At 48.4% G+C, this 27489-nt stretch overlaps 1 protein-coding gene across 4 annotated transcripts; it reads left to right on the forward strand.

The window, feature by feature from the left end:
* On the forward strand, positions 1-26026 carry ICA1 (islet cell autoantigen 1). 4 transcript variants are annotated; one of them, XM_078860177.1, is made up of 16 exons: positions 1-201; positions 497-584; positions 1459-1528; positions 2845-3016; positions 4581-4653; positions 5264-5387; positions 5986-6184; positions 8551-8676; positions 11547-11645; positions 12591-12688; positions 14050-14099; positions 15149-15202; positions 15748-15783; positions 18494-18874; positions 19846-19953; positions 23784-26026. In XM_078860177.1, exons 3-16 carry the CDS (start codon positions 1521-1523, stop codon positions 23903-23905), a joined length of 1650 nt encoding a protein of 549 aa, XP_078716303.1. In that variant the 5' UTR covers positions 1-201; positions 497-584; positions 1459-1520; the 3' UTR covers positions 23906-26026. The 4 variants fall into 4 exon arrangements, with proteins under 4 accessions (XP_078716303.1, XP_078716302.1, XP_078716304.1 ...); XM_078860176.1 differs by lacking the exon at positions 497-584; XM_078860178.1 differs by lacking the exon at positions 497-584 and having other exon boundaries at positions 8557-8676.
* Positions 26027-27489: the final 1463 nt, after the last annotated feature.

Here is a 27489-nt window from a genome sequence, read left to right on the forward strand (position 1 = left end):
GGCGGGGCTAGCGAGCGAGCGAGCTGAGAGAGCGCGGCCCGGGCGAGCCGCGCAGCCTCCGCCGTTCCCAGCTCGGCAACATCTCAATCAGCCCTCTTAACCAGCACCACTTCGTCTCCTCAGCTCTCATCTCCGCTCTGAATCCTCCTCGTGGGAGCACCGTTGGACAGACGGAAGAGCGAGCGGCTGGACGTGGAGCAGGTGGAGGAGAAGGACTCTGTTGTACTGTACTACCCCACCCCCGCGTCGCGCACCTTTAAGCAATTTCGCAAACACGGGGGGAGGCTTTTGGTTCGTGGTTGTGGTCGGTGGTCGTGGCCCCATGCTTGTGTACGCATTGTTATCGACTCGTTATTGTGATTCGTGTACGCGTTTCGCTCTTCCGGGAGGAGTGGCCTTCATCCAGCAGTGGACAGTGCCTGTGTATGATGATGCTGTGTTAGTGTTGTGATTAGTGGCTGTTGTTGCTGCTGACGATGGTGATGTGGTGAGGCAGACGAACACGGTAAACACGGCCCCGGCATGGGAACGTGGAGGCGCGACACGTGTCCGTCGGGCTGCCACGTAGCGATCGCTTTAACTCGGCACGTACGGCAGTGACAACAGAGTGTGTGTGTGGCGCCTTGTGATGAACGTATTTATTGTAGTTATCCGACGTTTCAGGCAGCAACCCTTAATGGCATAAATGTACAAGCTAGTGAAGAGGGTGGGTACGAGGTGCACACTGCACTTGCTTACTTACTACACCTGTTGGGGCCCAGATAAGAATTACATTTTGAAACAATTTCTTTGACGACGAGTTTTTATATTGGCATGAATAAATATCTTATTATAGTAACTATTAAGGAACAGACAAACACTTCAATAATCACAAAATAGTGTGTGTCTTTACTATAGCCACCCTATGCTAGACAATACTGTCTTGTCAAGGAACACAAACTGCCGATGTGTGTTTGTGTTTACCCCTTAAAAGCTAAACAAACAACATTAAAGGATCTATGTCGACGATAATAGCTTCTGGGGTACAGGCGGAGCTCAGCCTGTGTGATGCGATGTCGTGGTGGATTGATGGATCGTGAATTCGTGACCGCCAGTCGAAACCGGTTCGATGTTTGTCCTTAAGCTAATTCTGCGGGTAAACATTGGTCCAGAAGGCATATAGGTGATGGACTAGAATATCATTTATGTCTACGTCGTGGAGGTGCGCACAGATATTGTAACGATTAATACTAAGTGTTGTTTTTAGCAAATCAAGTACGGAACGTGGTGTACTGTTATATGATTTAACACGGATGCTGCTGGGTATTTTAATGTGGTAATACATCTAACCATGTGTTGCGTGTGTCTTCTGTACGACGACGTACTGGTTACATTGTTTGATGACAGAATAATGCTGCAAGGGCTTCTTATTAACTCGCGAACACGATTGAATATTAATAACGCCTCGTGTCATTGCAGGTGTTTTGCATTTAGGTAACGCTCGCAAGAAAACGGCCGAGTGACACGGGACATCCATCATAATGGAACAGTAAGTCATCATCATCCGCCATGTTCAATCCGCTGCTGCATGGAGGCCTTCCCAAACCACCGCCTGCAGTGTAACTATCCACCGAGCACCTGAAGACGAGTTTGTTTCATCTCTCCGTGACCGCCCCGGGCCCCGCGCTTTGGGGGCCCACGGGCCTCGACGTCACGGTGTCAGATGTAATACTTCTGGTTTAGTTTAAAGGCGTCGGGTGGCCCACAGTGTGGTTTGCCCCGCCCCCCCCCCCCTATAGATGGCCCTGATCGTATGTGCTCAATGTAAAAATTAAAACTACCAGGTCCGTGGCATAGCGATCGAGTGTGCAGGTGGTGTAACTGCACTGGGACTCGCTGGTTTTTGGGGCCCAGGCAGTGGGCTATGACGAAACGAGAAATTGAACGGTGGACCCAATTTCATTGCACCAAGGGCCCATTCCAACCATGCTATGCCACTACTGGTCTAGGGCTAGATTCCCATGTTGATGAATGTAAATTTTCGCCACTACATTTGGCGACATTGTTCCATTTCCACTACCAAAATTGGGGCAAATCGCTCGGGTCACCGGTTTCAGCCATTTGTAAATATAGCGCACTGTGCTCTGATTTTAGCACACTGTGTCATTCTAATTTATTTTCCTGACCGCGGCTTATAATATTGGTGAGCGATGTCACAATTAGTCCTTGCATTGACTAGTCTCCTGAAATGTAGTCGCACAACTGCCATGGCCTTCACAATGTCGTCTGGCCTTCATCCAGCAGTGGACTGACAATGGACTGTGAATTATTGCTAAAAACTGTCTCAGGCAATAGATTTAGGTTTCACCTACACACAGAGCATATCCTGCTGACGATTTCACCTGCGGTCACACTGATACGAGCCCATGAAGGAGGCCTCCTTCATTATATCTGTTTACAGAGAGGCACGTTGGTATAACTTTCAGATGGTGTCCATATCTTCAGTAAATTTGTATTTATTCACCGCAAGACCGACCATTGTACATATGTTGAACTTATTTCGCACCGTACTTAGCCAACTGTGATAATTGGAGGTGCGGGGGAAAGACAACAAACTAAACACAAAATTTGTTTTAAATGTAGATTTAAAATGCATAGTTTCAGTGCCATCCTAATATTGGAAGGAAGAGCATTCCAAACAGTTTCAGAAACGCATATGAAAGCTCGGGATTAAGTGACCGTCTATGTTCGATGGTTAGCCAAAAGCCGCTGCGAAGATGACCGGAGTTTGCGTGATGGTTTATGCTCCATGACGAGATTGTGCCACCCTCGCCCCTTCTCTCCGCCTTGCCTCGTTGACCACAGGGGTTACTCGCGCGAGGCCTACGACAGGCACGTGCGTAGCCAGGACCGCTCGGTGGTGAACAAGGTGCAGCAGAAGTTCTGGAGGACGAAGCAAGTGCTCATCCGCGCCACGGGCAAGAAGGAGGATGCACACGTGGTGGCCGGAGATGCGGCACTCGACTCCAAGCTCGGGGTCAGTCGCAGGGACGCGCCAAACTTGCCGCTGCACGAGCCACGTGGCAGGAACACTGCTGTCGCCACCACTCCTGCTACTGCTTTGGCTAGAAATTACATCCAGCCTGGCCTGTGTGTAGCTGGATCCATTATAATGCAGTGGCGAGTGATATCTGAACCAGTCTTTGATATCTGAATCGATCCCCTCCCACTTCACAAACCCACACCGACAGCTCGGTGAAGTGTGGATAATTTTTTGTGTGTGTTAAGTTTGCTGTCCTTCCCCCGCACCTCCGATTAGCACGGTTGGCTACGTACGGTGCTAAAGAAGTTCAACATCCATACAAACAACCCCTTTGGCCGATATGGCATAGGGAGGCCTTCAGTCGTAGATTGAGAATTCGTTGTAAAGTGTAATTTCTTTTTATGAAATGGTATTTTAAAAGTCAGTAAGTCATGGTTCTTACGGTAATACCAAGGTACCACTGTATACCCTTAGATTGCGTGAGTAGTTCTACCCTCGGATCACTTAAGTATCAACACTACAGGTGTATAAGTCATGCGGTTACATTGGCTACATCGTTGGTAGTACAACAACATTAATTGTTGTCCTGTACTTTTATGTGTCCGTGTCTCTGTGCCCGCTATATTCGCCAACCAGCACTGATGAGAGTGATGAAGTATGGGCAAACAACCCCATGACAGACATGGAATGGCGAGGCTATCATCCAGCAGTGGATTGACAAAGGGTGATACTTGTACTTATGTACATGGCCTGATACATCCATATGTCTCAATGCAAGCCCTGCTTGTTCCCCCTCTCAGTGTGCAAAGTTATTGTGGCTAATGGTGGCTGTTCCGTATTTTATTAGCATTGATTTTTTTCGATTATAGTGGGTGGGTCATGTTTACATCCTGGGCCACGTAAAAGAGTCCGCTGAAGTTTATAAAATAGGCACACACAGTTGTACATGTTCTCTCACGAGCGAGCACGCCTTGCTTGCCTGGAAACTTTGGCTGTCGCCAATTACATCCGGCTGGAGGTCTGAGCCACCCTTTCCCCCTGTGTTCATTTAGTTGACAAAATTAGCAACTAACATATTCATCAACAAAGTGTTTTTTTTACTTCAGTCAGCGATGCCTATGAGTGGACAGAAATCGTTAAGCTTGACGACTGCCCACGGCCGCTGTCTGCCAAAGTGTGACTTGACGAGACGAAATTAACGACTGAATGAAGATGCAGGCTGCGATAAATTGAGTTAACGTTATCGGACTGAGAAACACTAAACATGGTAAGTTGCAATGTATGCGTGTAAAATTATTTACAATTGGGTGCGAGGAATTATAATCCCTTGAAACCAACATTTAATAATTGAGAGTGGGGTAATTGTTAGACTGCTTTAGTCGTTAGACTAAGATAATTATTTCGTGAAATCCACAGGCCTGACTACAATTCCGTGAGTAGTCATCGACTGGAGTATGACTGCTGCTAAAAGCAAAAAAAACGTGCTGCTTTGACACCGCTATAGGTTAAGTGGAGTGGCAGTTTGCATGACTGAATTCGGTTGTGCTTTCATTTTCAGGTCTTCCACTCCATACAGAGGACTTGCTTTGACCTCCTGAAGGTGGTGGAGCGCTACCAGAAGAGGCTGTGTGGTGAGTTGTTCACAGTGCGACACTTGGTGGCCTTTATAACTGACCAGGAGACATGTCTGTGTGGTGAAGTGTGATCGAACAATCTCCATGACCCGCATGGCCTGGGGAAGATGCCTTCATCCAGCATTGGTTTGACAAAGGGCTGTAAACTGCAACTACTTAGCAATACTACTCCTACTACTATGCCATTTGTAACCTTGCCTTTGCAGAGGAAGCAGCCGTGACATTGTTTGGCCCGTCCTACTAGATGTCTGTGCTCAAGGCGGGGTGTGTGTGTGTGTGGGGAGCGGTGGTGTAGCGGTTAGCATGCTGCGATATGAACCCGGGTGCCCGAGTTCGATTCGGTCACGGCCAACACCAGTGACGATTATCTGATATGGTCCAGGCGCCTCTCTTAGGTCGACTCAGCCTCAGATGAGTACCTGGTGCAATGTGTCAACATCGCCACTAGAGAGCCAAAGGTGGCCGGGCGTGGTGTTTGGCCACCCACCTCCTCGTGTGCCGTGCCGGCCTTTATAGGTGCTTGCTAACAGCACTTGCCCCAACAGTCTTTTCAGGCTATAAGGGGGATCTTTGTATGGTAATGCACGCACCACCTCCTGTGTGCCAGCTCTGTCCCAGGAGGAGAATGAGATGGGCCGATTCCTCAAGCAGCAGGGGAACCAGGACAAGACACGAGCCGGGAAGATCATGCACGCCACTGGAAAGAACCTCTGCTTCTCCTCCCAGCTGAGGTGGGCGACTGCCCGACCGCCTGTTATGTTTTATGACCACGGGAGACCAGGCTGTGTGGGTGTCTGTGCGCTTTGGCTCCTGCTTCAGTGCTGTGCACAGTTGCTTTGAAACATTAAAAAGGCTTTTGGTTGGAACCTTCAAGGTTTGGCTTGAAGTCACCGAGGGAAGATATATCTTGCCTTTCTCTCGGGGAAACATAAACACATGATCGCCGGTTGTTGTTGCCTTTTTAAACTGGTTTGGCAGACGGAAGTGCGCGTCTTGCGTGAGCGTGCATGTGTTAGTATGGTTGTGTTGTCTCGACCCGGTCTCAATTAAGTATCTGGTGCGGTATGTAAGCTTCAGCACTTGGGAGACGAAGGCAGATGGGCACGGTGTTAGCGACATCATCCCCTCATGCTGCTCTGGACTTGATAGCATTTGCTTCAACAGTCTACATGGCTACAGGGGGGGATATTCGTGTGGCTGCGCGTGTGTGCGAGTGCGCAAACATGTTCAATCGCCACCATTGTCCACGTTCTGTCCACTGCTTGATGACCATTCAGTATTACAGATGACATTGTCATCTCTGATATGGCATCGTATGTTTCGCCTCAGGCTGAGCCTGCGCCACCCGCTGTCGCGGCTCTACCAGGACGTGCACACGTTCCGCTGCCGCGCCGTGGCCGACACGTGGCTCACGATGCAGCGCATGGAGGAGGCGCGCACCGAGTACCGCGGGGCGCTGCTCTGGATGAAGGATGTCTCGCAGGAGCTCGACCCCGACACCTACAAACAGCTCGAGAAGTTCCGGCAGGTGCGGCCCGCCCGTCTGCCCGCCTGGCTGGCAACCCGTTTGGATATCTGTGTCAATAAATAAAAAATGTCTGGTACAGTTGCAATTGGAAGAAAGAAAGTTAAAAACCTGGGGCCTGAGCATCCAACGGATTGCGCAGTTCCATATATTACGTAAACCAAGACTTTGTCCTCTCTCCGATTCCCTATGGATTTTACGTGAATGGAATTGCGTAAATTTCATGAACGTAGAGGCAGGCGGGACCACTCTTAATTAAGTCTTCCGTTATTCTCGTCCACATACGCGCACACACGCGCACTCTCACAAACCCACAAATACAGAGATCCCCCGTATAGCTTTAACAGACTGTTGGGGCAAGTGCTGTTAGCGAGGACCTATGGAGGCCAGCATGGCACACGAGGGGGTGGGTGGCCAGCACCATGCCCGACTGCATTTGTCTCCTTTGTGGCGATATTTAAACACTGCACTAGGTAGGTACTCATTTGAGGCTGAGTCGACCTAGGGGACGCCCAGTACCGGTTCAGATAATCGTCATGGGTGTTGGCCGTAAGCGGGAATTGAACTCGGGTCGCTGGGTTCGTAGCACAGCGCGCTAACCGCTACACCCCCCCCCCCCCCCCCACAGATACATGCAGACGCACACACATGAACACTCACAAATATACACCCAAAACAAACACGTGTGCACAATCCCCTACAAATACTCCCCACACAAACATGATCTGTCACAAACAGATAAAGAAAAAGTTTCTCAATATAGCCTTTGAACAGACTGTTCACACGATAGATGTATAAATGCACAAAATCACACTCCTATCACTTTAAAAAACACGTATAATATAAAGATGCAACTTACCTCGGCCACAGCCAGCCTGACAACGCTCGGAGCGATGGCATCAAGGCATCCATGTTGCACAAGTCCTGCTATTACAACAACGGCAGCCATGTTGTGTATCAGAATTGTCTTCCTGGCAGCTGATTGGCTGGTGTTGCTGGAATGATGACATAATCCCTAGCAAACACTGATGCGTGCCCAGTTTTGCGATCTGGCTGGGATGCGCATAAAGACTCAGTTTGGGATGCCTATGTGATTCGCTGCCTGACAGATTTTAAACAAATTTTCAAGACCGAGGCTCCTGCTCAGAGTGGCTCAACTCGGCACCTCCTTGGATGATGGAGGGGATGATGGGTTTTGTCAACCCCCAATCAGGATTTTGAACTTGCGACCTTAAGATTACGTGCCGCTCGCTCTACTGCTGAGCTTTCAGGCTAAATAAAATTTTAGAGTATGTGCATTCACTATAAACGTAGTCATTTGAGTGGGGTTCATGTGTAGTATGTGAGATAAATGTTCAGGTGAGCTGGCTTTCTTTTCCAGTCTCGGAGAAGATTTGTCTTTTTTTTTTAAACCACAGTCCCCTGTGTCGGACAAAGTTTTGGAGTTTGCGATGTCGTTCGGACAAATGACCACGAGGCAAGGCACTGTCACTTTAATGATGTTTAACTGTACAAGAAAAGCATATTACAACATAGCACACAGTGCCAACCAAAACATTTAAAAATCCACGTCTCTTCCTCCCTTTGTGTCGGACACGTAGCCATATTCAGGACTATAATTATGATGATCTAACTGGTTTATTTATACTGTACGTGTTTAACGTTAATCAGAATCAAACAGAGTCCAATTTAAATGTACAGCACACTGTAAAATCCAGATTTACCTGAATATTTTTAGGTTTCAAATAACTGTCGTTTATCATTGAATCACTTGTTTTGCCACAAATTTATCTTCCAAATTGCGGAATCACCATCACATTATGAGATGAAGATATTTACATTTCAAGTGTATCTCACCAGACGTTTGAGAATGGCCTTTGGAAGGTGACATCAGATAATTACTTCTGAGGTCTTTTCAGTCGCCACTTATCTACGCGAGAGGGTGCGGTCCTTCTCACATGCCGTGCTGTAGGGACGCTGGTCATAGGGTAATGACACTGAAAAATAGAAAATATTTAGATTTCTTTTTTGTCTTCATGTTTTTTATTCAGTCAACAGAATACAGATCAAGACCATAAAATCACGATGTTTCATTATCCTGGTTCGTCACTAGCAGCTGAAAACCCGTATTCGAACCTAGGGTCTCATCAGTGCCCGCTACGTGCTCCGACACAGTGATTAGCCTATTGAGCCACCTAGCCACCTCAGATTAGTCTTGTTTTGAAGCTGCTATTATCTCGCGGGTGACGTGAGCAAAACGGGCACCATTGACGCGCAAAACGTTGAGGAGCCACCTTCCGACCGATCGTGACCACGCTCAAAGCCCTCGGAGGTGAACTCCTCTTGTGCGCGCTCTCCCCCTCTTGCAGGTGCAGGGGGAGGTGCGAGCGAGCAAGATGCGCTTCGACAAGCTCACCAACGACGTGTGCCAGAAGGTGGACCTGCTGGGGGCGAGCCGCTGTAACCTGCTCTCCTCAACGCTCACCGCCTACCAGGTGAGGAGCGGCTGCCAATGCGCTTCAGCCCTGGTGCCATGGTCGGGTAGTGCGGCTCGTAGCCGTGGAAATCTGCATAGTTGATGCCCCCCCTCCCCCCCCCCCGACTTAAAGTAAATGCAACTTTGTATTTTGCCAGGTAAGGCCCACTGAGCTATATAGCTCTTTTTCAGAAGCGGCAGGTTTCTAAAGCTCAGCAGTAGAGCGAGCGGAAAGCCGGAGGACGCGGAGACAAATCCACTCGACTACGGGTAAAACATGCAATAAACAGCAGGCGTTAGGGTCGGAATCGAACTCACGACCTCCTGTATACCAGGCGAGGTATTTAACATCTCGCCACCGCGGCGCCCATGTATTCAGATTGCCGGTGACTAAATCGCTTGGAATGCTGCCGAGCTCATCAGATCTCGGAAGCTAGGCAGGGTTGAGCCAAGATCATAGTGCTGGGACGGGGCGACCCACCGTGCCTAAGACAGCCGGTTGCCACAGGGCTGCTGTTGAGCTACTTAGTCAGCAGAGGGGGCAGTGCAATAAAATTCACTGTTGTCATGCTACCAACGTCTATGCTCCGCGCCAGCACTGACCAAATGCATGGTGTATGTATGTATGTTGAACTTCTTTTGCATCGTACGTAGCTACCCCTAACCCTGCTAACTGGAGGTGCGGGGGAAGAACAGCAAACTAAACGCAAAAGGCAGTTCGGAAGAAACGAGTTTTCAATGTAATTTTTTAAAATTAGAATTATAGTTAGAGATATCCCCAACCTGCATGGTATTGATAGGCCCATAATCTTGTAGTGGATTGATAAAGGGCTGTACAATTGGCATGCGAGTCAGTTGTGGCCGCTACATTAAGAGGGGATGTTACTTGAAAGCCAAATTGTCTGCTCCTCGTGGGGCTGATGGGGATGTTAGTGGTGTCTTTTCTCCCTGTGCCTGCCCCTTGCCCTCCCGTCTATTAACTTGCTCACTAGGGACCACGGCTATTTAAGATTCTCTCCCTCCCTTGTACAGACACGCGGTTGTGGGGGAGTGGTAGTGTTCCAGTTCGACTCCCGCTCATGGCCAACATCGGTGACATTTATCTGAACCAGTCCTGGGCCTCCTCTAGGATGATTCAGCCTCAAATGAGTACTTAGTGCGACGTGTAAACATCGCCACTAGCAAAACAAAAGTGGCTGGGCACGGTGCTGGCGACACATTCCCCCCCACCCCCCCTTGTATGTCGTGCCGGCGTTTATAGGTGCTCGCTTAACAGCATTTGCCCCAACGGTCTGTTAGGGTATACTGGGGATCTTGCACAGAAAAGCGCATGTGAATTTCCACACACTGTCAAACACCGCTCCTTATAGACACATACGCTTAGAGAAGTATTTATACGTACGCATGAGCAAGAGCCAAAATGTGCACCCACACACATATATGCACGCTAACATCGTCTGCGTTAAAAGGTTTAGGAATTCTTTTTTTGAGTCTGCATTGCATGTGTGCACACGACAAAAAAACAAGTTAGGAAAAATGATTGCATACTCATGGATTATGTATGGCCTCCCTTCACACGTTTGTCATGGAAATATTTAATTAGCCTGACGAAAACACAAATAGCCACTTGGCTTTGATTTCTGGCTCCACTTTTTGACAATAACCCTTTGATCAATGATGCCGGTTTTCAATAAGGTAAGTCTTCTATAGCAACACAACGTTATACTATAGCCTCATTCCTATTGGACCATCTTAAGGAGAGTTATCATCTCCTCGCTATTGCCCCGGCCCTGCCTCCCCCCCCTCCACTCATTACGGACGGACAAAGCTAATGCATAAACACTTTGAACCTTCGTTTTAAAGCGTAAAGATTATAATATCGCTGGCGCCGTGAGAGACTTGGATCCTGAGGCAGAGTGGACAGTGAGTTTGATGTAATCATCCGTGAGCCCTGGGACTGTGGAGGTGCTGAAGCGATTTGCTTTGTGATGGTTTCATTGTGGGGACAAAGGGAAGGTTCAATTTGCAGAGACTCCCTCCTCTCCCGAGGGAGTCTCTGTGAGGCTACAGGCAGGTCGAGCCTCGATATCCCACGGTCAGCGTGCCAAAAGCAATCCATTGCGTTTTTCTTTTGCCCTCTGACTATGATCACGGAAAAAAGATGAATGGGGTTTTGGTGATGAAATGGGCTTGCATGCAAGTGCCAGGCGGATTGTTACATTGAAGGATCTTCAGAGATGGAGACGGCTTAGGGAGGACCTTCATCCAGCAGTGGATTTACCATGGCTCATTGATGATGATTTTGTTTAGTGACTTAATGTTAATATGTAAGAGCCACTTAGACAAGGGTTTTTTGGATTGGGGTTAGGGGGCATAGGGTAGAATTGCACTCGCTTAAATAGGCCTTAACTCTCATTGACTGACTCATGATGACAAACAGGGTGCCGTTTGTGCAGTGATATGGTTACACTTGTTGCGCTTGTACACAAGCTCCAGTCGGCCAGATCGCCTTGGATGACGCTTGATAGACTGGTATCTGACTTAGGCCGATTTGGCTCACTGATTTGGCACTGTGCTGGTTTGTGCACTACCACGACTGCATGTCACTGCGGAAGCAGCCCAATGCACAGTTGTCCACACTGCAGATCAGCTGCCCCTTAACAGCGGCAGTTGGCAGGGAGAGTGAAAAGGCTGATTGATCCCCATGTGATGTGCCAATCAATTGGTCGAGCCATTTGAATATCGACCAGTGATGGCAAATGCAAGAAGTAGATTATTGCAAGAGGTTATTTTTTTTTATTAACATGCATAAAGACATCAATGTCCGCTCATGCTGGACGTTTTATTTTCGGTTTAACGTTGTTTGCTTTGATACCTCCTGCTTCTCAGAGTGCACTTCTGCAGTTCTGGGAGAAGACGGCCTCCATGATGTCTGCAGTACAAGACTGCTTCAAGGGATACCAGCCGTACGAGTTCACCACCCTCAAGGTGCCAACCCGGCATGCCGACAATGGCGTAACCCTTGCTGCGAGCTCCTAATGCAGTTCCTAAAACCCATACACCGACACGAGGGATATTAAACCCAGCTTTGTAAAGAAGTACGGAAAAAATCATGCGTAGGCACGCATCATGGAATGCTTCCCTACATGCACTTGGCTTCACAAGTATTTTATTAACAGTGTGGAATCTGATGGGTAGATATCAGAGACAATGCATTTGCATTTTTTTGAAGGGTAGCTGTCAGGGGAGAAACAGCTGATGGTGGCATTGCCTGAGAGGGCATATCTAGGCAGAGCTGTTACGGCAAGATGTGTCTTTATAGCATTTATTTGTGTCTCCCACCTTTGGGTAACCGTTTGATGAGTTGCCCAGATTTCATAAGTTTTCAGTTTCATTTATTTGGAATAACCCTGTGAGCCATTTCGGCTCTTGATTCGGGTGCAACCGCACCAAACAATAAAATTACAAGATACATTTAAAATTTACTGTACGCAAATTGAAAACATCCCCTACAAAAACAATTAAATCTTCCAGAAAAAGCACCATTTGTTTATGCTGCATAAAAAAATGTGCAAAAAAATCCCATTTTGATGTTAGATCACAATTACAATCATAATACAATATAGATTACAATTTTAAGTATAACTCTATACTACGTAAAAAAATCGGGCTAAACTAAACCTTTCTAGAAATTACTAAAATAATGCTATAAAAACACTGTAACAGTGATCATAAGAAATGTGATTGAGGGTAAGTCGCCCATAAAAGCACTATTCAGGCTTATGCCTGCCTAGCTTCTGAGATTCTGATTAGATTGGGCACACTCTGGGTAATTTTGTCGTCAGGTTTTAAACAAAGTCCTGCTGCTAACACTGCTACTACTACACTTGCCTACTGCTGACGTGTGGTGGCTGTTCATTTGTCTGTCTGCAGAGCTTGCAGGACCCAATGAAGAAGTTGTCTGAGAATCCAACAGACGAAGATGCGGACAAGAGGGAGGACAAGGAGGGCGATGGCCAGGACATTGACACGTATGTTTGACCAAGAGACGCTCCCCTGACACACACACGAGTGTTGAGTTGGGGGGCACAACCGGTCACTGAAATGACGGACCGTCACCGGCGGCCGAGTCGGTGGTGACCGCTGCTCATCGCACCCATCGGCACGCCTGCTCACGTGAAGTTGATTGGATGTATGTTGAAGTTATTTCGCACCATACGTGGCCAACCGTGCTAATTGGAGGTGCGGGATTGTTTCGAATCCCCAGTGGTTGTAGTTACCTTTTCCCGTGGAATTTCAGAACAGTGCTGCATAATGAATGCCCACTATTGCCATAGCCTGAATCCATTGGTATTGTTTACACGTTGGAATTTGTTTGCCGTATTTGCTGTTGGTATTTCAACGCAGGTCTCCTCTAAAGGATAGACTGTTGGTTTCAATGGGCTTTAACCCAGGCTCTATCCAAATGCAAAATTAAAAAAGCCCCAATATTAAAACAATATTACTGGTCAATACTTAACATGGGTGGATGGGTGGCACCGTGGTTAACAACACTACACTATGAGCCCAGTGACACGAGTATGATTCCCGGCTATGCCTCACTTGATTGGCTAGCGATGTCTGAACCAATCCTGGGCCACCCCCACCGTCACCAACACGTATTGACCAGCACGGTGAGGTATGGTCAAACAACCTCCATGTCTAACACATTGTGGGGAAGCATTCGTCCAGCAGTGGATTGACAAAGTCGTATAATTATCCTTAATAACTGCAGTTTTCTCGACTTGGTGAGGAGGGATTGATTCGCAACTGGATCCTACTTTAGTAAAGAAAAATAATAGGAGATGCAGTTGGTATAAGGAAAAAAACAAACACGCAAATCTGGCAACATTTTTGTTATTGGACTTTTAACAAAGCTTGTTGTGTTTTGACTTCCCGTATGTGCTAGCGTGGCCCGTCTTGCAACAACAAAGATAACACTATGGTGACGAATGCGTTATAAATGTTGCGGCTCAGTGTCTGCCTAGCAGTGCAACCCGAGCTTCTGTGACCATAAAATGTAACTTCTTTTTACCAGGTAAGGCCCACTGACCTCTATATAGCTCTTCTTCAGAAGCAACTTGGCCACAAATGATAGCCCAATGCAAGTGGCTTCTCACGTGAAAATGTATAGCAGCCAAATACTCTAAATGCATGTTTCTAAGTGTGGAGGGAAAATCCAGAGGATCCGGAGAAAAATCCACGCGACTAAGGGGAGAGAGACATGCAAACCCCAAATATACAAGCGTCATGGTCAGGATCAAACCCACAACCCCTCGTATACCAGGCGAGGTATTTAACATCTCGCCATCGTGACACCCCTCTGTTTGCTGTCACCCCCCCCTCCCGCCAGGCTGGTTTCTCTCGACGAGGGAGGTCTTGCCGAAAGTGCCAGTGGCCAAGGTAACGCCTGAATACGTTCAACGGATTCGCCGGGCAGGTCTTTTTTTTAGGGTCGGTGCGTCACAGCGGCCTGTGCCTGCCTAACGAGGCACGCTTGGATTTGTCTCGCTCCGGAATATAAACTGTAAAATGGGCAAATCGCCCCGGAAAACGCCCGGTCTTGTCAGATCACGGGAGCATAAGCCAGGGTTGAGTTTGGATAGCGTTTGGATGGGTGACCACCAAGCACCAAACTTTTCTACTGTTCGCTGTTGAGGTGCTGCGTTGTCAACAGAGGTCAGTGTGGCAAATTTATTGTTGTTGTGTACTCTGCTGCGATGTCTAATTGCGTCACCTTCAACCCACGCTGGTCAGTGTGGTAAATTATGGTCAAATAAAGTATGGCGTGGGGAAGCCTTCATTCAGAGGTGGATTGATGAGGGCTGTATATGAGCATTTAGATGGACCCGGCAAGCCTACAAAGCAGCCATTGCGACCATGATGCACTCGGGCTTAGTTCGTAGCACAATCTTTGCTGGCAATCGTCACCGCAATAGTTACCGAACCGTATTCTATTATAAATAAAATGTAATAAAATATTTAATTATGTTTTATTTTTATTATTTTATTATTTCCCTTCTACGTGACTTTACCAAAAGAACCAAGAAGATGAATCCCTGCAGTCACGAAAGCTTTAAATCGAAAAATAAAATGTAGTTACCCCAAATATGAACAAATCTGACCACTGCTTTCCCCAAGTGGGCAACTGGGATCCCAACTCCCACTCAGATCATAGGGGTCACATGACATACCTGAGGTTGTGCACGCTTTATAGATCATTCATGGTTTTCGTCAAAACAAAGTTTTCAATTTATCTTGTTTTTCACTGGCTGGATAGAACTCTGTCTCTCTTGGTCACGGTGTAGTTCTTCGTAGCGAACGTGTTGCTGTAATCATTGCCCCTTAAAATGTCCTGAGTCTATTGTGAGCTTTAGGGAGCATCCCTAAGGGGGAAGGCCTCGCTGCGGTGTTGATGTTGATATGGCTGATGGTGGTGTTTCCTCGTGTAGAAGAGGGTGGATACTCGGGCATGACTTCGGAGCAGATGGGACATGCCAATGCAGGTATGAAAGAGAATGGGAAAATATCAAATGTGTAAAATTTTGTTGTGTTTTTTGGCATGTGAAGGTACACTGAATTGTTTTTTGATTACTGTAGCCTTGCATATTTATTTAATGTTTACAATTTTTATCTCCGTACCGTTTATCTTTTCTCTAGTGTCTTGGGATGCTTTTTGTTTTGTAATATTTTTGCACGATATAAATTCATCTTAGTCTGGTTATACTGGGTGTTGTTCAGCACGATGTCTGACGCTTCGCACCTCGTGCTGGGAGCTTCTTCAATTCCTGTTCCTTCAGCTCACACTGAACAACATGATGGCACAATCTGAAAACACATGCTATTATACAGCACAACCGCGGAAACCTACAGTCGTATTAAAATTGTAATTGCTAATTTTACAATAAAATTACAATGTTTCAAAACACAAGAATTGAAACCTCTCTCGCATATGAAGGCTCAAGGATTATTACGTTTTTTTTATAAAAAAAAACTAAACTTATAAAATGGCAAGCGTTGGAGCGTTTTGGTGATAACGTTGTGCTTGCAGTGCTGCTGGCCGAGCTGGGCAACAGTGACATGCTGGGTGAGTGCAGTGGGCACCGTCCGGCGCCCTGTAGTATTAGCACCCCCGTAGAATCCTTCGCCACTCTCGGCCAGTAGGTGCTGCAACCGTTCCACCGCCGCCTCTTTGAAGCCATCCCTAGGAAGCCAGAGGGGGTCCCGCTCCGCCTCTGGTTCCCGGGAATCGCACCTCTCCCTTGCATTCTACACGCTGTGCACATGAAACGAGCTCCTGGGAGCGTTTGCTCTAAGCCTGTGTAGTCAGGTTGCAGGCAAATGTCAGAGGTGCTCCCACCTCAATATAACTCATTTGATGGATCACAATTTATAGTCCCTTCATGGGGGTTGTTTAACCGTACCTGACCATGCTGTCGGTGCGGGCTGGTGAAGGGGGGGTGGTTGCGGCCAGGACCAGTTCAGCTATCCCTCGCCACTGATGTTAGCCGTGACTGAAATAAAACTCGAGGTTACTGGGTTCGTAGCGCAGCACGCTAAGCGCTGTGCCAGGATGACCTTTAGGGATTAGTATTTCCGAAAACAAAGTGGCAATTATATTTGTTTATTTCAAAAGCTTGTTTGAAACTAGAACACGTCATCCTCTGATGCCGGTTTTGTTAATTTTGACATTTATAATCTCATGACTCATTCAAAGGATGTCTTGTAAACACCGTGGGGCAGTCTGGGAGGTGGAGGAGGAGGTGGTACATTAATGGCCCCACGCATGCACCTTGTGGATTCTTGTGTGCACAGTTCCATGCAACCTCTTAGATCAGAGCAACGCTCTCATCATCTCCTCTCTCATCGCCTTTTTTTTGTTCTTCCAAAATTCCGCTTTAAAAAGTGTTATTTGCATTTGTATAAAAGGCGTTTGATTTATTATTTGTTGTGCAAATGATTATATTTCTTTACAACATGATAATTTATGCTTCATTAAGCCGTTGGGGGCACTGACACCTCTACAGCTCAGTAGCTGATGATTAGAAAATGTGTGGCTCTAAAATAATCACGGTGAGTAAGCTCACTTTATTAATGAGTAACCAAGCATCAATTACATGTAACAATAGTCCGCAATTGGCAACAGCCACAAATGTTAATGTGCAAGCTCTGGGGGAGGGGAATTGATTTTAAGCCGCGTTGGCCCGACGTGGCGCAATGCCTGCACTTTCAACCATTGCTGCTGCTGGCGTCTCGGCTCCGTTGTCCGCAACCTGTCGTGGAGTCCTTGCTGGCTCTTGCTTGAGACTAAATGGGACATGTGCCCGGTGGTTTTCAGTTCTGAATTTCCAAATTTGTCATCCCTCCTTTGCAGATTTTGGTTGTTGTTGGAAATCCACGCCGAAGTTTCCTTCGATGGGGCAAATCCTCACAGCCATAGCTTTGGCCATTTTGTCAGGATGTGATGCTGTAACAACATTAATGCTGTTTAAATTATCCTGGAAAAACTTACAGTCTCAAAACTCGTGTTCAAAAGGGTTCTGCATTTGGATATTAGGTCAGTTCCGTTTTAAGAAGTGTTATACTTCTTGTGGGATGAAATTAGAGTACATTGAGGAAACCCACTTACAATACGAGGAGTTAGCACTCTCAATGTTGCGTGTTGATAAATCAACAGCCGATTTGTTGTACACTCCTGCAATGTGCCTCCTGCCCATCCTCAGTGCTGTCTTTGTGTCTTGGTTTTTGCTGGATGTGAAAACCTCACTGAGCGACTAGACAATGCTTTTGGGTCATTTAACGGGGGGCCCTCTTTGAGTTTGAGTGGGCAACCGGCGTGTTAATTTGATGGTGGCCTAGCGGCGATATTAACGCGGCAGTTCCCCCTCTTGAGTGTGACAGCCACTCACGCCTTAATGTGATTGGTCAGAAAGAATGGTTGTCTGCACTCGAGCGGCGCCTGTGACCAGAATGTCAGCCGCCAACATTAGGCCCTGCTGGGTAATGCGATAACATTTCATCAACATCTATCTCCGATATAAAAATACAGAAAGGAAAAAAAAACATAATCGAATAAAAGAAATCAAAAAGGGCTTTTTTACGTTATCGACTTGAAATGTTATTTCGTGCCAACCTTGGCTTTTGAAAGATTTTTTTCCTTTTTCTATTCCCTTCTCAAGAGTAATTTTTAGTGTACAGAATGGCGCTTTATATAAAGGGTCTCTACTGCAGTCTGCAGATCTGTCAGCGGCATTGTCCCTGCCGGCATTCCGAGCCGGGCGTTTGGCACGGCTGCATGCTAATGAGTCTGCGCCCAGCAGGGGAGCGCCCAGCTCCAGGATTAGGGCTTGCCGAGCGCCGGGTTTGTGGCACCTGGAAAGGGGCCCGGCAGGAGCGGCGATTGTGGCGGTGGCGGGCACGGGGGACGCGCGTGATGGATGGAGATGCGACGCCTCGGTCTGTAACAGAGATGCAGCAGCTTCGGCGAGGATTAGCGTCTCTCTCCGCCGGGGATGAAGGCAGATTTAATGCCGACACTGCATTAAATTTGCATTTTTTCATTACTTTTATCTGATGATTCCTCTGGCAGTGGGGTTTTCTTAAGCCTTTTAAATAAAAGTTCAAAACCCCTTGATATTTGTCCAAAAAAATATGAGCTTCTGAGCTATTGTCGCGACCGTGAGATGTGCTCGCCAAGTTGGCCCAAAAAAAAAACGGCCCTCGCTTTCGCCATCTTTCTCCGCGTTCGTTCGATCGTTGGTCGACCCTCCCTAAGCTCGCCGTGCGCCGTGCGACAGATTTGCTGGCGGAGCTGGGAGAAGTGGCGGAGGGCGAGGACGGCGAGAAGGACGACCTGGCGCTGCTCAACGAGATCATGAATGCCCCGTCCGACGCCGACTTCGGCTCGGCATGGCAGGCCGTGTTTGGGGGCGAGCTGTCCCTGTGGCCCATGCCGTCGCCTGCCGAGCCGCCCCAAAGCGGTGACGGCGACGACGGCTGCGGTGGCGGCGGTGGTGGCGATAACCTGATGTCGTTGGCGCCCGGCCTGCCAGGCCAGGTCACTGGCACGGCTGGCTTGACCTCTCTCCTCCCGGCTCAAACGATGGACCCATCAGGCGCCGGCGGGGGTTTCCTGCCATCGGAGCTCCTCGACATGAACTACAGCCGCTCTGTCTCTGGTGGGTTTGCTCACCCCCCTTGCCCTTGTGCGTTCCCGTGCTGGTCAGTAATGCAGCGCGTGGTCTCGTGGCAGTTGAGCTGTGTTCCTTCAATGGTGTGGAGTAATGAGAGGAGTTGATTTTTCAGGCACGTGGGTGTACGTTAGCAAGAAAGTAGGGAATACATAAATAAAGACGAGGGTGTGTCTCATAATTGACAATTAGAAATTACATCAATTTAGCCGGTGGTTCTTCTGGATTATTTTTTTACAGCAACGTTTGTTCAAGCATCTTGGACCATTTACTGGACACACGAAACCAGTTTTAACTTCTATAAGTATCCTCAGCAGTGTGTGGGCTGTAGATCAAATGCTGCCAGGTGTTCAGGTGATATTGGCAAGAGCCCTCAATGAACATGTTGGGGCCATTCGGTGCAACTGGGAACAGTTGAGTGTAAGGTAACCTCCATGCTCTCCCTTCGCTCGTAATGTCCTGGGTTAAAATAAAAGGGACTGCTTTGCCAGTGATGTACAAGCAGAAGCTGTGAACAATTAACCACTCTTACCACTGACAAATACTCATGAATTGACTTGGTGTACCGGAGTAGTAGTAGTAGCAGGCATCCTGGGTGTGACAAACTCATATGGTGTCAACTATAAAGCACTGTTGATTAAGCCAAGTGAAAGCCACCTCAACCATCTTTCCCGAGTCGTGGCGTGAGAACCTCCGTACGGAGTGTGGTGTAGCCTGGTGAAGAGATGCCAGTGGGGTCAGACGAGAAGGAGGGAGCTTGTGCCATGGACCTTTCTCTTGTATGTATGTATGTATGTTGAACTTCTTTCGCACCGTACGTAGCCAACCATGCTAATCGGAGGTGCGGGGGAAGGACAACAAACTAAACACAAAAAGTAGTTGTAAATAAATGTTCTCTTCGGCGGACAACTCACCGTTGACAAACACCGTGTCCCGCTGCTGTGGTGCGACGCGTGCAGGGGCAGGCTGGGACGCGCTGCGACACGAGCAAATGGGCCCTGGCACCGAACTCAACGTTCCTCTCGCACCACCGGCGGCCCCACCGGGGCACCCGCAGCCAAAAAAAGGTGCCGCTACCTTCAAGGCCTACCCCAGCACCGGCACCTGAGCCTTGATTATTGTACTGGTTTATACAGGAAAGCCTCGCTGAGTCTCGTGACTTTTTTTTCCTTTCTTTTTTTGAGGAGAGTCCTGACCAATGATTCTGCAGTCGGAGTCGCTGGTTGCTCTGTGTAATTCTAATTGAGTAAATTGTTGGTAGTTTGATTAACTTGAAAAATGTGTACCACAGCAAGAGGGTGCAATGGCCTACTCTTGTGACTGACGCCACGGGATCTTTCGCATCCACTGTGAAGTAGACGGCGCGGAGTATTTTTACAGTTTACGCACGCACCGCAGCAATAACCAGGGCGGCCGTTGGATTCGAACCGTGAACCTCTGCAACAAACGGCGACTGGGCTCTACCGCTCGTCGGTGTCACCGGCCCGTGCCTTCCTTGGCACCTGCCGCTTGCCCAGAACTTTTGGGGGAAATGTGATTGTGCATGATCCGAATAGGATGAAATGTCACTTTGGGTAAACACGCACACACACACTTGGCTTCTATGGGCACACGTGTGTGTACGACGCGCAAACGCACGCAATCCTGTGCGCGTGCGCGTACTCACTCACTTCCACGCATTCCCCATCAGTGCAGCATCCATGAAAAGGAACCCATGTTGGGAATAGTTTTGTATTATTGTAACATCAAAAGACAATTGGAAAATATTGCTCTGGAAATCACTGCCATTATGGCATACTTTACATTTGCAAACAGAGCATAAAAGATCTCATTACAGACTTAGTGCGCAACTGCGGGGCGCTTGGCTGGGCCGTGGCAGCCACTTGGTTCCCCAGGTGCTCGGAACAGCAACGTTTACAACGAATAACGACTGAATTATGATTCTTTAACGATTGGGAAACAGCGCCCTTCCCTCTGTGCCTCCACAGATGCATTATGGACCTCTAATGCAGCCCATATGTAATTGCGTGTACTCCTGGGGGTTCTGTGGGCAGATTTGATTTATTTTACAGAGTAATTTAATAATTATTTTCTGCCCTTTGTCAATCTACTGCTAGATGAAGGCCTCCCCACACCGTGTCAGTCATCGGGGTTGTTAGACGACATGCGACACCACGTTGCTTTCGTGCGAGTTGATGAAGGGGAGGCCCAGGATCGGTGCACATTTCACTCACCACCAATTTTAGCCATGGCTGGGAATTGAACAAAAATCTCCAGTGCGTTAACCATTGTGCCACCGCTGCACCCTTATTCGCAAGTTTTTTCTCTCCATTTTTGGTTTAATACTTACATCTTCAATGTGAGAGTTTTGCCAAGTCCGTTTCAAGCCGGGGATCTTAAGCGTTGGCCGTGTTCGCGGAGCGTCGGGGATGCTGAAGCGTTACTCACGTGTCGCTGCAATAACGGCGCGGGGCTCTTTAACGAGGCGGCGAGACAAATGAAAGTGCTCCGGGGGCGATCGCGTCGCCAGACAAGCAAGTGTTCTTGCATGTACGCACACGCGTGTGCATGCACGCACGCGCGAAGGAACCGCTAGACGAGCACGCTCCCAGCGGACGCGGATGCTTGTCGTTCTCAACAGAGAATGGCGCAGGGGGATTGTGCGGCAAATGGAAAAGTGAACCCCTTGTGTGCACACTCGTGCATCCTAGGATGCTGCAGTTGGCGAGATGTTAACTAGCTCCCTAGGTATACAGGAGGTCGTGGGTTGAATCCTGACCCTGATGCCTGCTGTATCTTTGGAGTTTGCATGTCTCTCTCCGCGTGGTCGCGCGGATTTTTCTCCGGGTGCTCTGGTTTTTCCCTTAACATTTTTTTAACTTGCATTTCGAGTATTTGGCTACTATAAATTTCCACGTGACAAATCCACTTCCTTGAGCTATCATTTGTGGCCAGGTCGCTTCTGAAAAAGAGCTTATAGAGCTCAGTGGGCCTTACCTGGTAAAATAGTTTAAATAGTTCAAATCAGACGTCTCAATAACAAGCAGGAACAGCATGGTGTGAGCCAGTGGTCTGGCTCGGGATTTGTGCCCTTTGCGTTTGTGCCCTTGCGTTTCAGGAAAATAATATTGCACGTCGTTGCGTTACACACGTGCAACTTTGCGTAGTAATAAGCCCGGCCTGCGCCCGTGGTGGCGTGTTTGCTCCCCTCCCCGTGCCAAGCCGCGACGTGAGCTTCTCCAACTCGGATTATCCTGCCCCTTTCACGTCCTTGCAGATGTGGATCATTTAACTTCCTGTCCCGGTGGGGAAGGGGTGTGGGAAAATGACACTTGAACACGAAGCCTACTCTGTTGGCAACAGTTGTGGTGGCCAGGCCCAACACATTAATATCGCGTTATAGGCATTAATGTCGCGTTATATACGTTTCATGAACTGGAACATGTTGTGCCCTCCCAGCAGCGCGCAGAGCGGTGCGCAAGCCGCTTATGCGGCTGGTGTGATCGTGTTCCCTGTGTTCATCGTACGTATGTTTGTTAATTATTTTTTCCTCTGCTTGGCGCTGATTCGTAAAATGTCCAAATCCAGCACCTACCTACCTACCTGGATGTTTTTTTTTTATCTGGACTCATTTAAAACACGCCCAGCCGCCGATGCATTAGCCTGGCTGTCGAGAGAAAGTGGGCCAGCCAAGGCTGTGGTGCGCCCATGATAAGGCACTTATTTCAATGAAACCACGATGGGTCTGTTTTTACTGCTGAATTTCTCCTAAAAACTAAAAAAACACATTAAGAGAAATAATAATCCTGGACGATTTCGCATTTAGCGAAATGTGAAGTCTGCTTGTGGCGGTGTGTGTGGTGGTGTGTGTGTGGTGGTGTGTATGTGGTGGTGTGTGTGCGTGTGGCAGTGCGTGTGTGATGGTGTGTGTGTTTATGGGGAGTGGTAGTGTGGCGGTTTGCGCGCTGCGCTACGAACCTGACAAACAGAGTTTGATTCCCACTTACGGCCAACATCGGTGACGATTTTCTGAACCTGTCCTGGGCCTCCCATAGGTCGACTCAGCCTCAAATGAGTACCTGGTGTGATGTGTAAAAACATTGTCACTCGGGAGACAAAGGCGTGGTGCTGACCACCTACCCCCTCGTGTGCCGTTCTGGCCTTCATAGGTGCTCGCTAACAGCACTTGCCCCAACAGTTTGTTCAGGCTATACGGGGGATCTTGGTCTTTGTCTTCATACGTGTGGCGGTGTGTGTGTGTGGCAGTCTGTGTGTGTGTGATGGGGGGTGTGTGTGTAGTGGTGTGTGTGGCGGTCTGTGTGTGTGTGTGCATTACACACGCTCCTCGGCACACTGAGGAATGGAAACGTGGCGTGGGGGAATTGAGCGATGCCCACCGTGCAGTGCCGAGATAAAATTACAGCCGCTGTGGGAGGATGGAGTGGGCGCCTGACTGTCCTTGACGCGGGAGGAGGCTCAAGTGTAATGTGTTATCAGAAGGAAAAGCAGCATTGAGTGTTTTTCTGCCGCGCGGTTTGTTAAAATAGAAATTAATAACACAACCATTTTTTTACGCGCTTTTCATGCCGGGGCTTAGGTGTGCCGCCCGACGCTGGCCGCTTTTATGCGAGAGCTGCGTTTTGGCATGCAAACTGGCGTGCTCATTTTAACACGAAAGATTCCAACGAGTTCAATGGAAATCTTACTCTTTGGTGCTTTCGGTAAAGTCATGTAGGTAGAAATAGAATAAAATAAATCTTAATTCCCCGCAGCTGACGAGAAACTCAACATTTTAAAAGAGCCGCGTTCTCCCAACCCTTACACACACATGGCCGGCGCTATGACTGTGTGACCCCGTTGTGTTTGTGTGTGACCCCACTGTGCGTGTGTGACCCAGGTGAGAAGCCTGCGGCGCGAGACATGTCGGCCTGGTTCAGCCTCTTCGCCGACCTCGACCCCCTCGGGAACCCCGATGCCGTGGGGCGCACGGACTCAGACCACGAGCTGCTCAACGCCTAAATCTTCCTGTTGCCAAAACCCCCGCTCCCTCCCTCCTTTTCCCTCTCCGCCGTTGTGGGGGGTGGCTGGGGGTGGAGACGGAAGGGCGGAGGGGAGCAACCGCAGACTATGCCGCCGTCTCCTCCTTCGGGGAGAGCCTCATTGTGACCTCTGGGACCGCAGTGCGGTGCTCATCTCACCGTGGTTACTCGGAGGGCGAGAGTTTGCGGTTGTGGGGGACCATAGATTGAGTTCTCGCGGCCGTTGAGGGGGCCGGGTGCCGTTATTGTCCTGGGATCTGTTGGGGTCAAAGATTCAAGTCGGTTTTGGTTGTGTTTATATTTTATTGGACCAACTATATTGTAGCGTACGGTGCCTTTAGTTTTTCGACTTGGTCCCACGACGGAATGTGATGATCATCTTCTAGAGGTAGAGGATTGCGTGTAAGCCAGAGCACTTGCTTCTGAAGGTCGCGATCACTGGTTAACCTAAACGCTCCTTGGTGTTCACACTACTGTTTTATAACACTGCACGTTGCTTTCAGAATGATGCACACCGAGTGGCAACGACACCACCACCCTTTTAACGGTGCCTGAACCGGGCATTTCTAGATAAGGACATTTAGGAACTTTATTACAAGCAGATGGGTGATATTTGGGGTTGTTTTTTTGAGGGTCTCAATCGGAACTTCTGATGGGACCTCCGGCCACTGTATTTTATTGGTTATATTTTAATTGTTGCTTCTTTGGCAACTCAAATAAGAAAGGCACCGAGTTGCTGTTTCGTTCATCATCTGTATTTGTGCATCACTCCTGGGGCCTTCTCGGCCCAAGGCTCCCGAAGGCCGCAGGTTTTCGCTGACGTTGAAGGCGCAGCGTCTCATCGTAAATCGCACCGCTCTCTTGTGTTGCAGAGATTACTTGTGCGCAGAACAGCGACATCCCCTCTCGGCGTGTTTTGCTCATTATGCCAAAGTGTTCATTTGAAGTGAGATGTGTTCGTTATTTGCGACGCTGCTGCTGCGGTGTAATGCTTGGCACGCTGGACTTGCAATCCAGAGGTCGCCGGTTCAATCTCCCGGCACGGCAGTTGACACAATGGTGCAGTTTTTAGAATCGCCCACCGCCTCTGTCCACCCAGCAGTATCAATGGGTGAACTGTTTTAAGACAATCGGCGGGTCGCGTTCGGTGGGGCAAAGTGTGGGTACTCCCACTTTTTTTTTAGACGTCTGACCAGCGTTAAACGACAGGCCAGATACCGTACCCTCTGGAGGGGCTCTCTAAAGCTCCCCCTGGTGTCGGCCCTTCCGCCAGCAGTGGCGTGAGCGAGCACTTGCAGGGCTGCGCCTACATCCTAATTCGTAGGAGTGGATTCTACTTGCCGGTTCTTCATCGCAATCATAATAGCCTATCACCTGGATAAATAACGGTTGTACTTCCATTCAAGTACTTGTTAGAAATGTTGCGGTTATACAATGGTCGAGGAAGTGTAATTATTTTAACTCTGTATGCATTATTTGGGTGTCACCGTGAGCCCGCTATACACTGTAACCTAAGTCGGATTTTAGTTTTGCTTAAAATTCCACGATGGAAGGGCTTTTGCTATTTTTACAACTGGAAAATGTCACTTTGCATTTTACATATGGGCGTTCGGGTGATACTCTTAAAGTTAAAACCTCAAGTAAAGGGACGTCTTGACAACTCTCAATTGGGGGGGGGGGGGGTGTGGGGGACATGGGAGCGGGAGGGGGGCTGCGTTCAGTGACGCGACCTTCACTTTTTTTACCGAACGTTCTGCGTGTCTCCCGCGCACGTGCCATTTAATTTAAATACCTCCCGACGCGGTTTGTTCTTTCTTCCCCCCCCGTATTGTGGAACGAAAATAATAATAATGATAATAATTCCGTGGCCTTAGGAGAGAGGAAAAAAAAACAAAGCATGTCTCTTTTTTTTTTAACGAACCTCCCCTCTGAGTTTCATGTGCGCACGATGCCAGCCCTAGTTCTTGTGCCAAGCGATGCGTTGGGCACAGTGGCTGTTTGCCTACCACATCGCTGCCGTCTGTGCCGACAGCTCGTCCTTCTCGCTACTCCGTGTTTCGTTGTCTTGGAGATGCTCGTCGAATAAAGTGCTTGGAATGGGTGTGTGTCAAGATTTTGTTTCATTCTGTTCCTGATCGTTGCGTGGTGCCCGGAGCATTTAGGCTTAGCGCAATTTGGAAGAACCACACTTCTTGAAGCGTCGTTCTGTTCTCCGCCATTCAGATGTGCCAGTGGTAAAAAGTTCCATTTCATGGTTTTGTCTTAAGCATGAGTTTTCAGTGGTCCACATAACACAACGAGGTTGCGTTTTTGCGTGTTGCGTGATGTCATCGTGTTACATGCACAGAGGTGGATGGGTCACAAGCACCTCCGATTAGCACGATTGGCTACGTACGGTGCGAAATAAGTTTAACATACATCGTCACAACTTGTAATCACGTGAGCACTAATCTACCTCTGGTCTCTTGTTTCATTCATCTCTCTTTCGCCTCGCGAATCTGTGTCTTTAGGCCTAAGCGAGCCATAGCTTGGCAGCCCATAGCTTTGGCGGATCCACTGCAAGAGCCTTCTTGAGCCAGATGTGGCCCCATCACGGTCAGTTGGAAGAACCTTGGTCCAAAGCATGGCATGATGGTGCCGTCAATAAATAATAATTTGGTTATTCCATCTTAATTGAGTTGTGAGATATTGATGTAATGCATTTACGGGTATGACGCCTTCCTGGTTTATTGGTAAAGAATCACATACCCGTACATTTTAGTCAAAACGTCATTAGCGAAATGCCGTTATTGACCTTTGCAATGCAAAAATATTTCTCAAACGAAGATCAGAAACTCATTTCTGTATTTGGAAATGTAAGATTGCAATAATTTAGTGCGAGTTGAAGTTAGTATTTTAGTTTTTTCTGTCCAAATGTCCTGTTTGGCTTTTATATTGATCAGGTGTTTGGCTTTTTGCTTAGTCGACCGCTAATGGGGACATGGTGCAGATGACGTTAGGCCCATGCCTGGATATTGATTGGGGCTGTGGTTCACGTTGGGGCGTAGTGTGGGCTTGTGCGTGTGGGGAGCGGTGGTGTAGTGGTTAGCGTGCTGCGCTACGAACTTGTCGGCCAGAGTTTGATTCCTGTTCGCTGCTGACACAAGTGACGATTATATGAACCGGTCCTGTGCCTCCCCTAGGTCGACTCGGCCTCAAATGAGTACCTAGTGCGGTGTGCAGTAAACATAACCACGAGGGAGACAAAAGCGGCCGGGCGTGGTTCTGGCCACCCACCCTCTCGTGTGCCGTTCCAACCTTCATAGGTGCCCGCTAACAGCACTTGCCCCAACAGTCTGTTAAAGCTATACGGGGGGGATCTTTGTCTTTGTGCTCAATTTATCCCAAGCGCGTTGCGGCGCGGCGGGAGATTTCATGCTTTTTTATCCTGCAATAAATAGACACGGCAGGAGGAAAAGGACCGAGAGCCGCCTCCTGATCTCACGGTGGCTTTAGTCTCGTGAAGCCGGCTCCAGTCCGCTCGTCGGCGTGGGTCTCAGGAAGCCACAACAACCGCGTGGGGTC

The sequence above is a fragment of the Lampetra fluviatilis genome, chromosome 10 (assembly GCF_964198595.1).
Source record: "Lampetra fluviatilis chromosome 10, kcLamFluv1.1, whole genome shotgun sequence".
NCBI classification, from domain to species: domain Eukaryota; kingdom Metazoa; phylum Chordata; class Hyperoartia; order Petromyzontiformes; family Petromyzontidae; genus Lampetra; species Lampetra fluviatilis.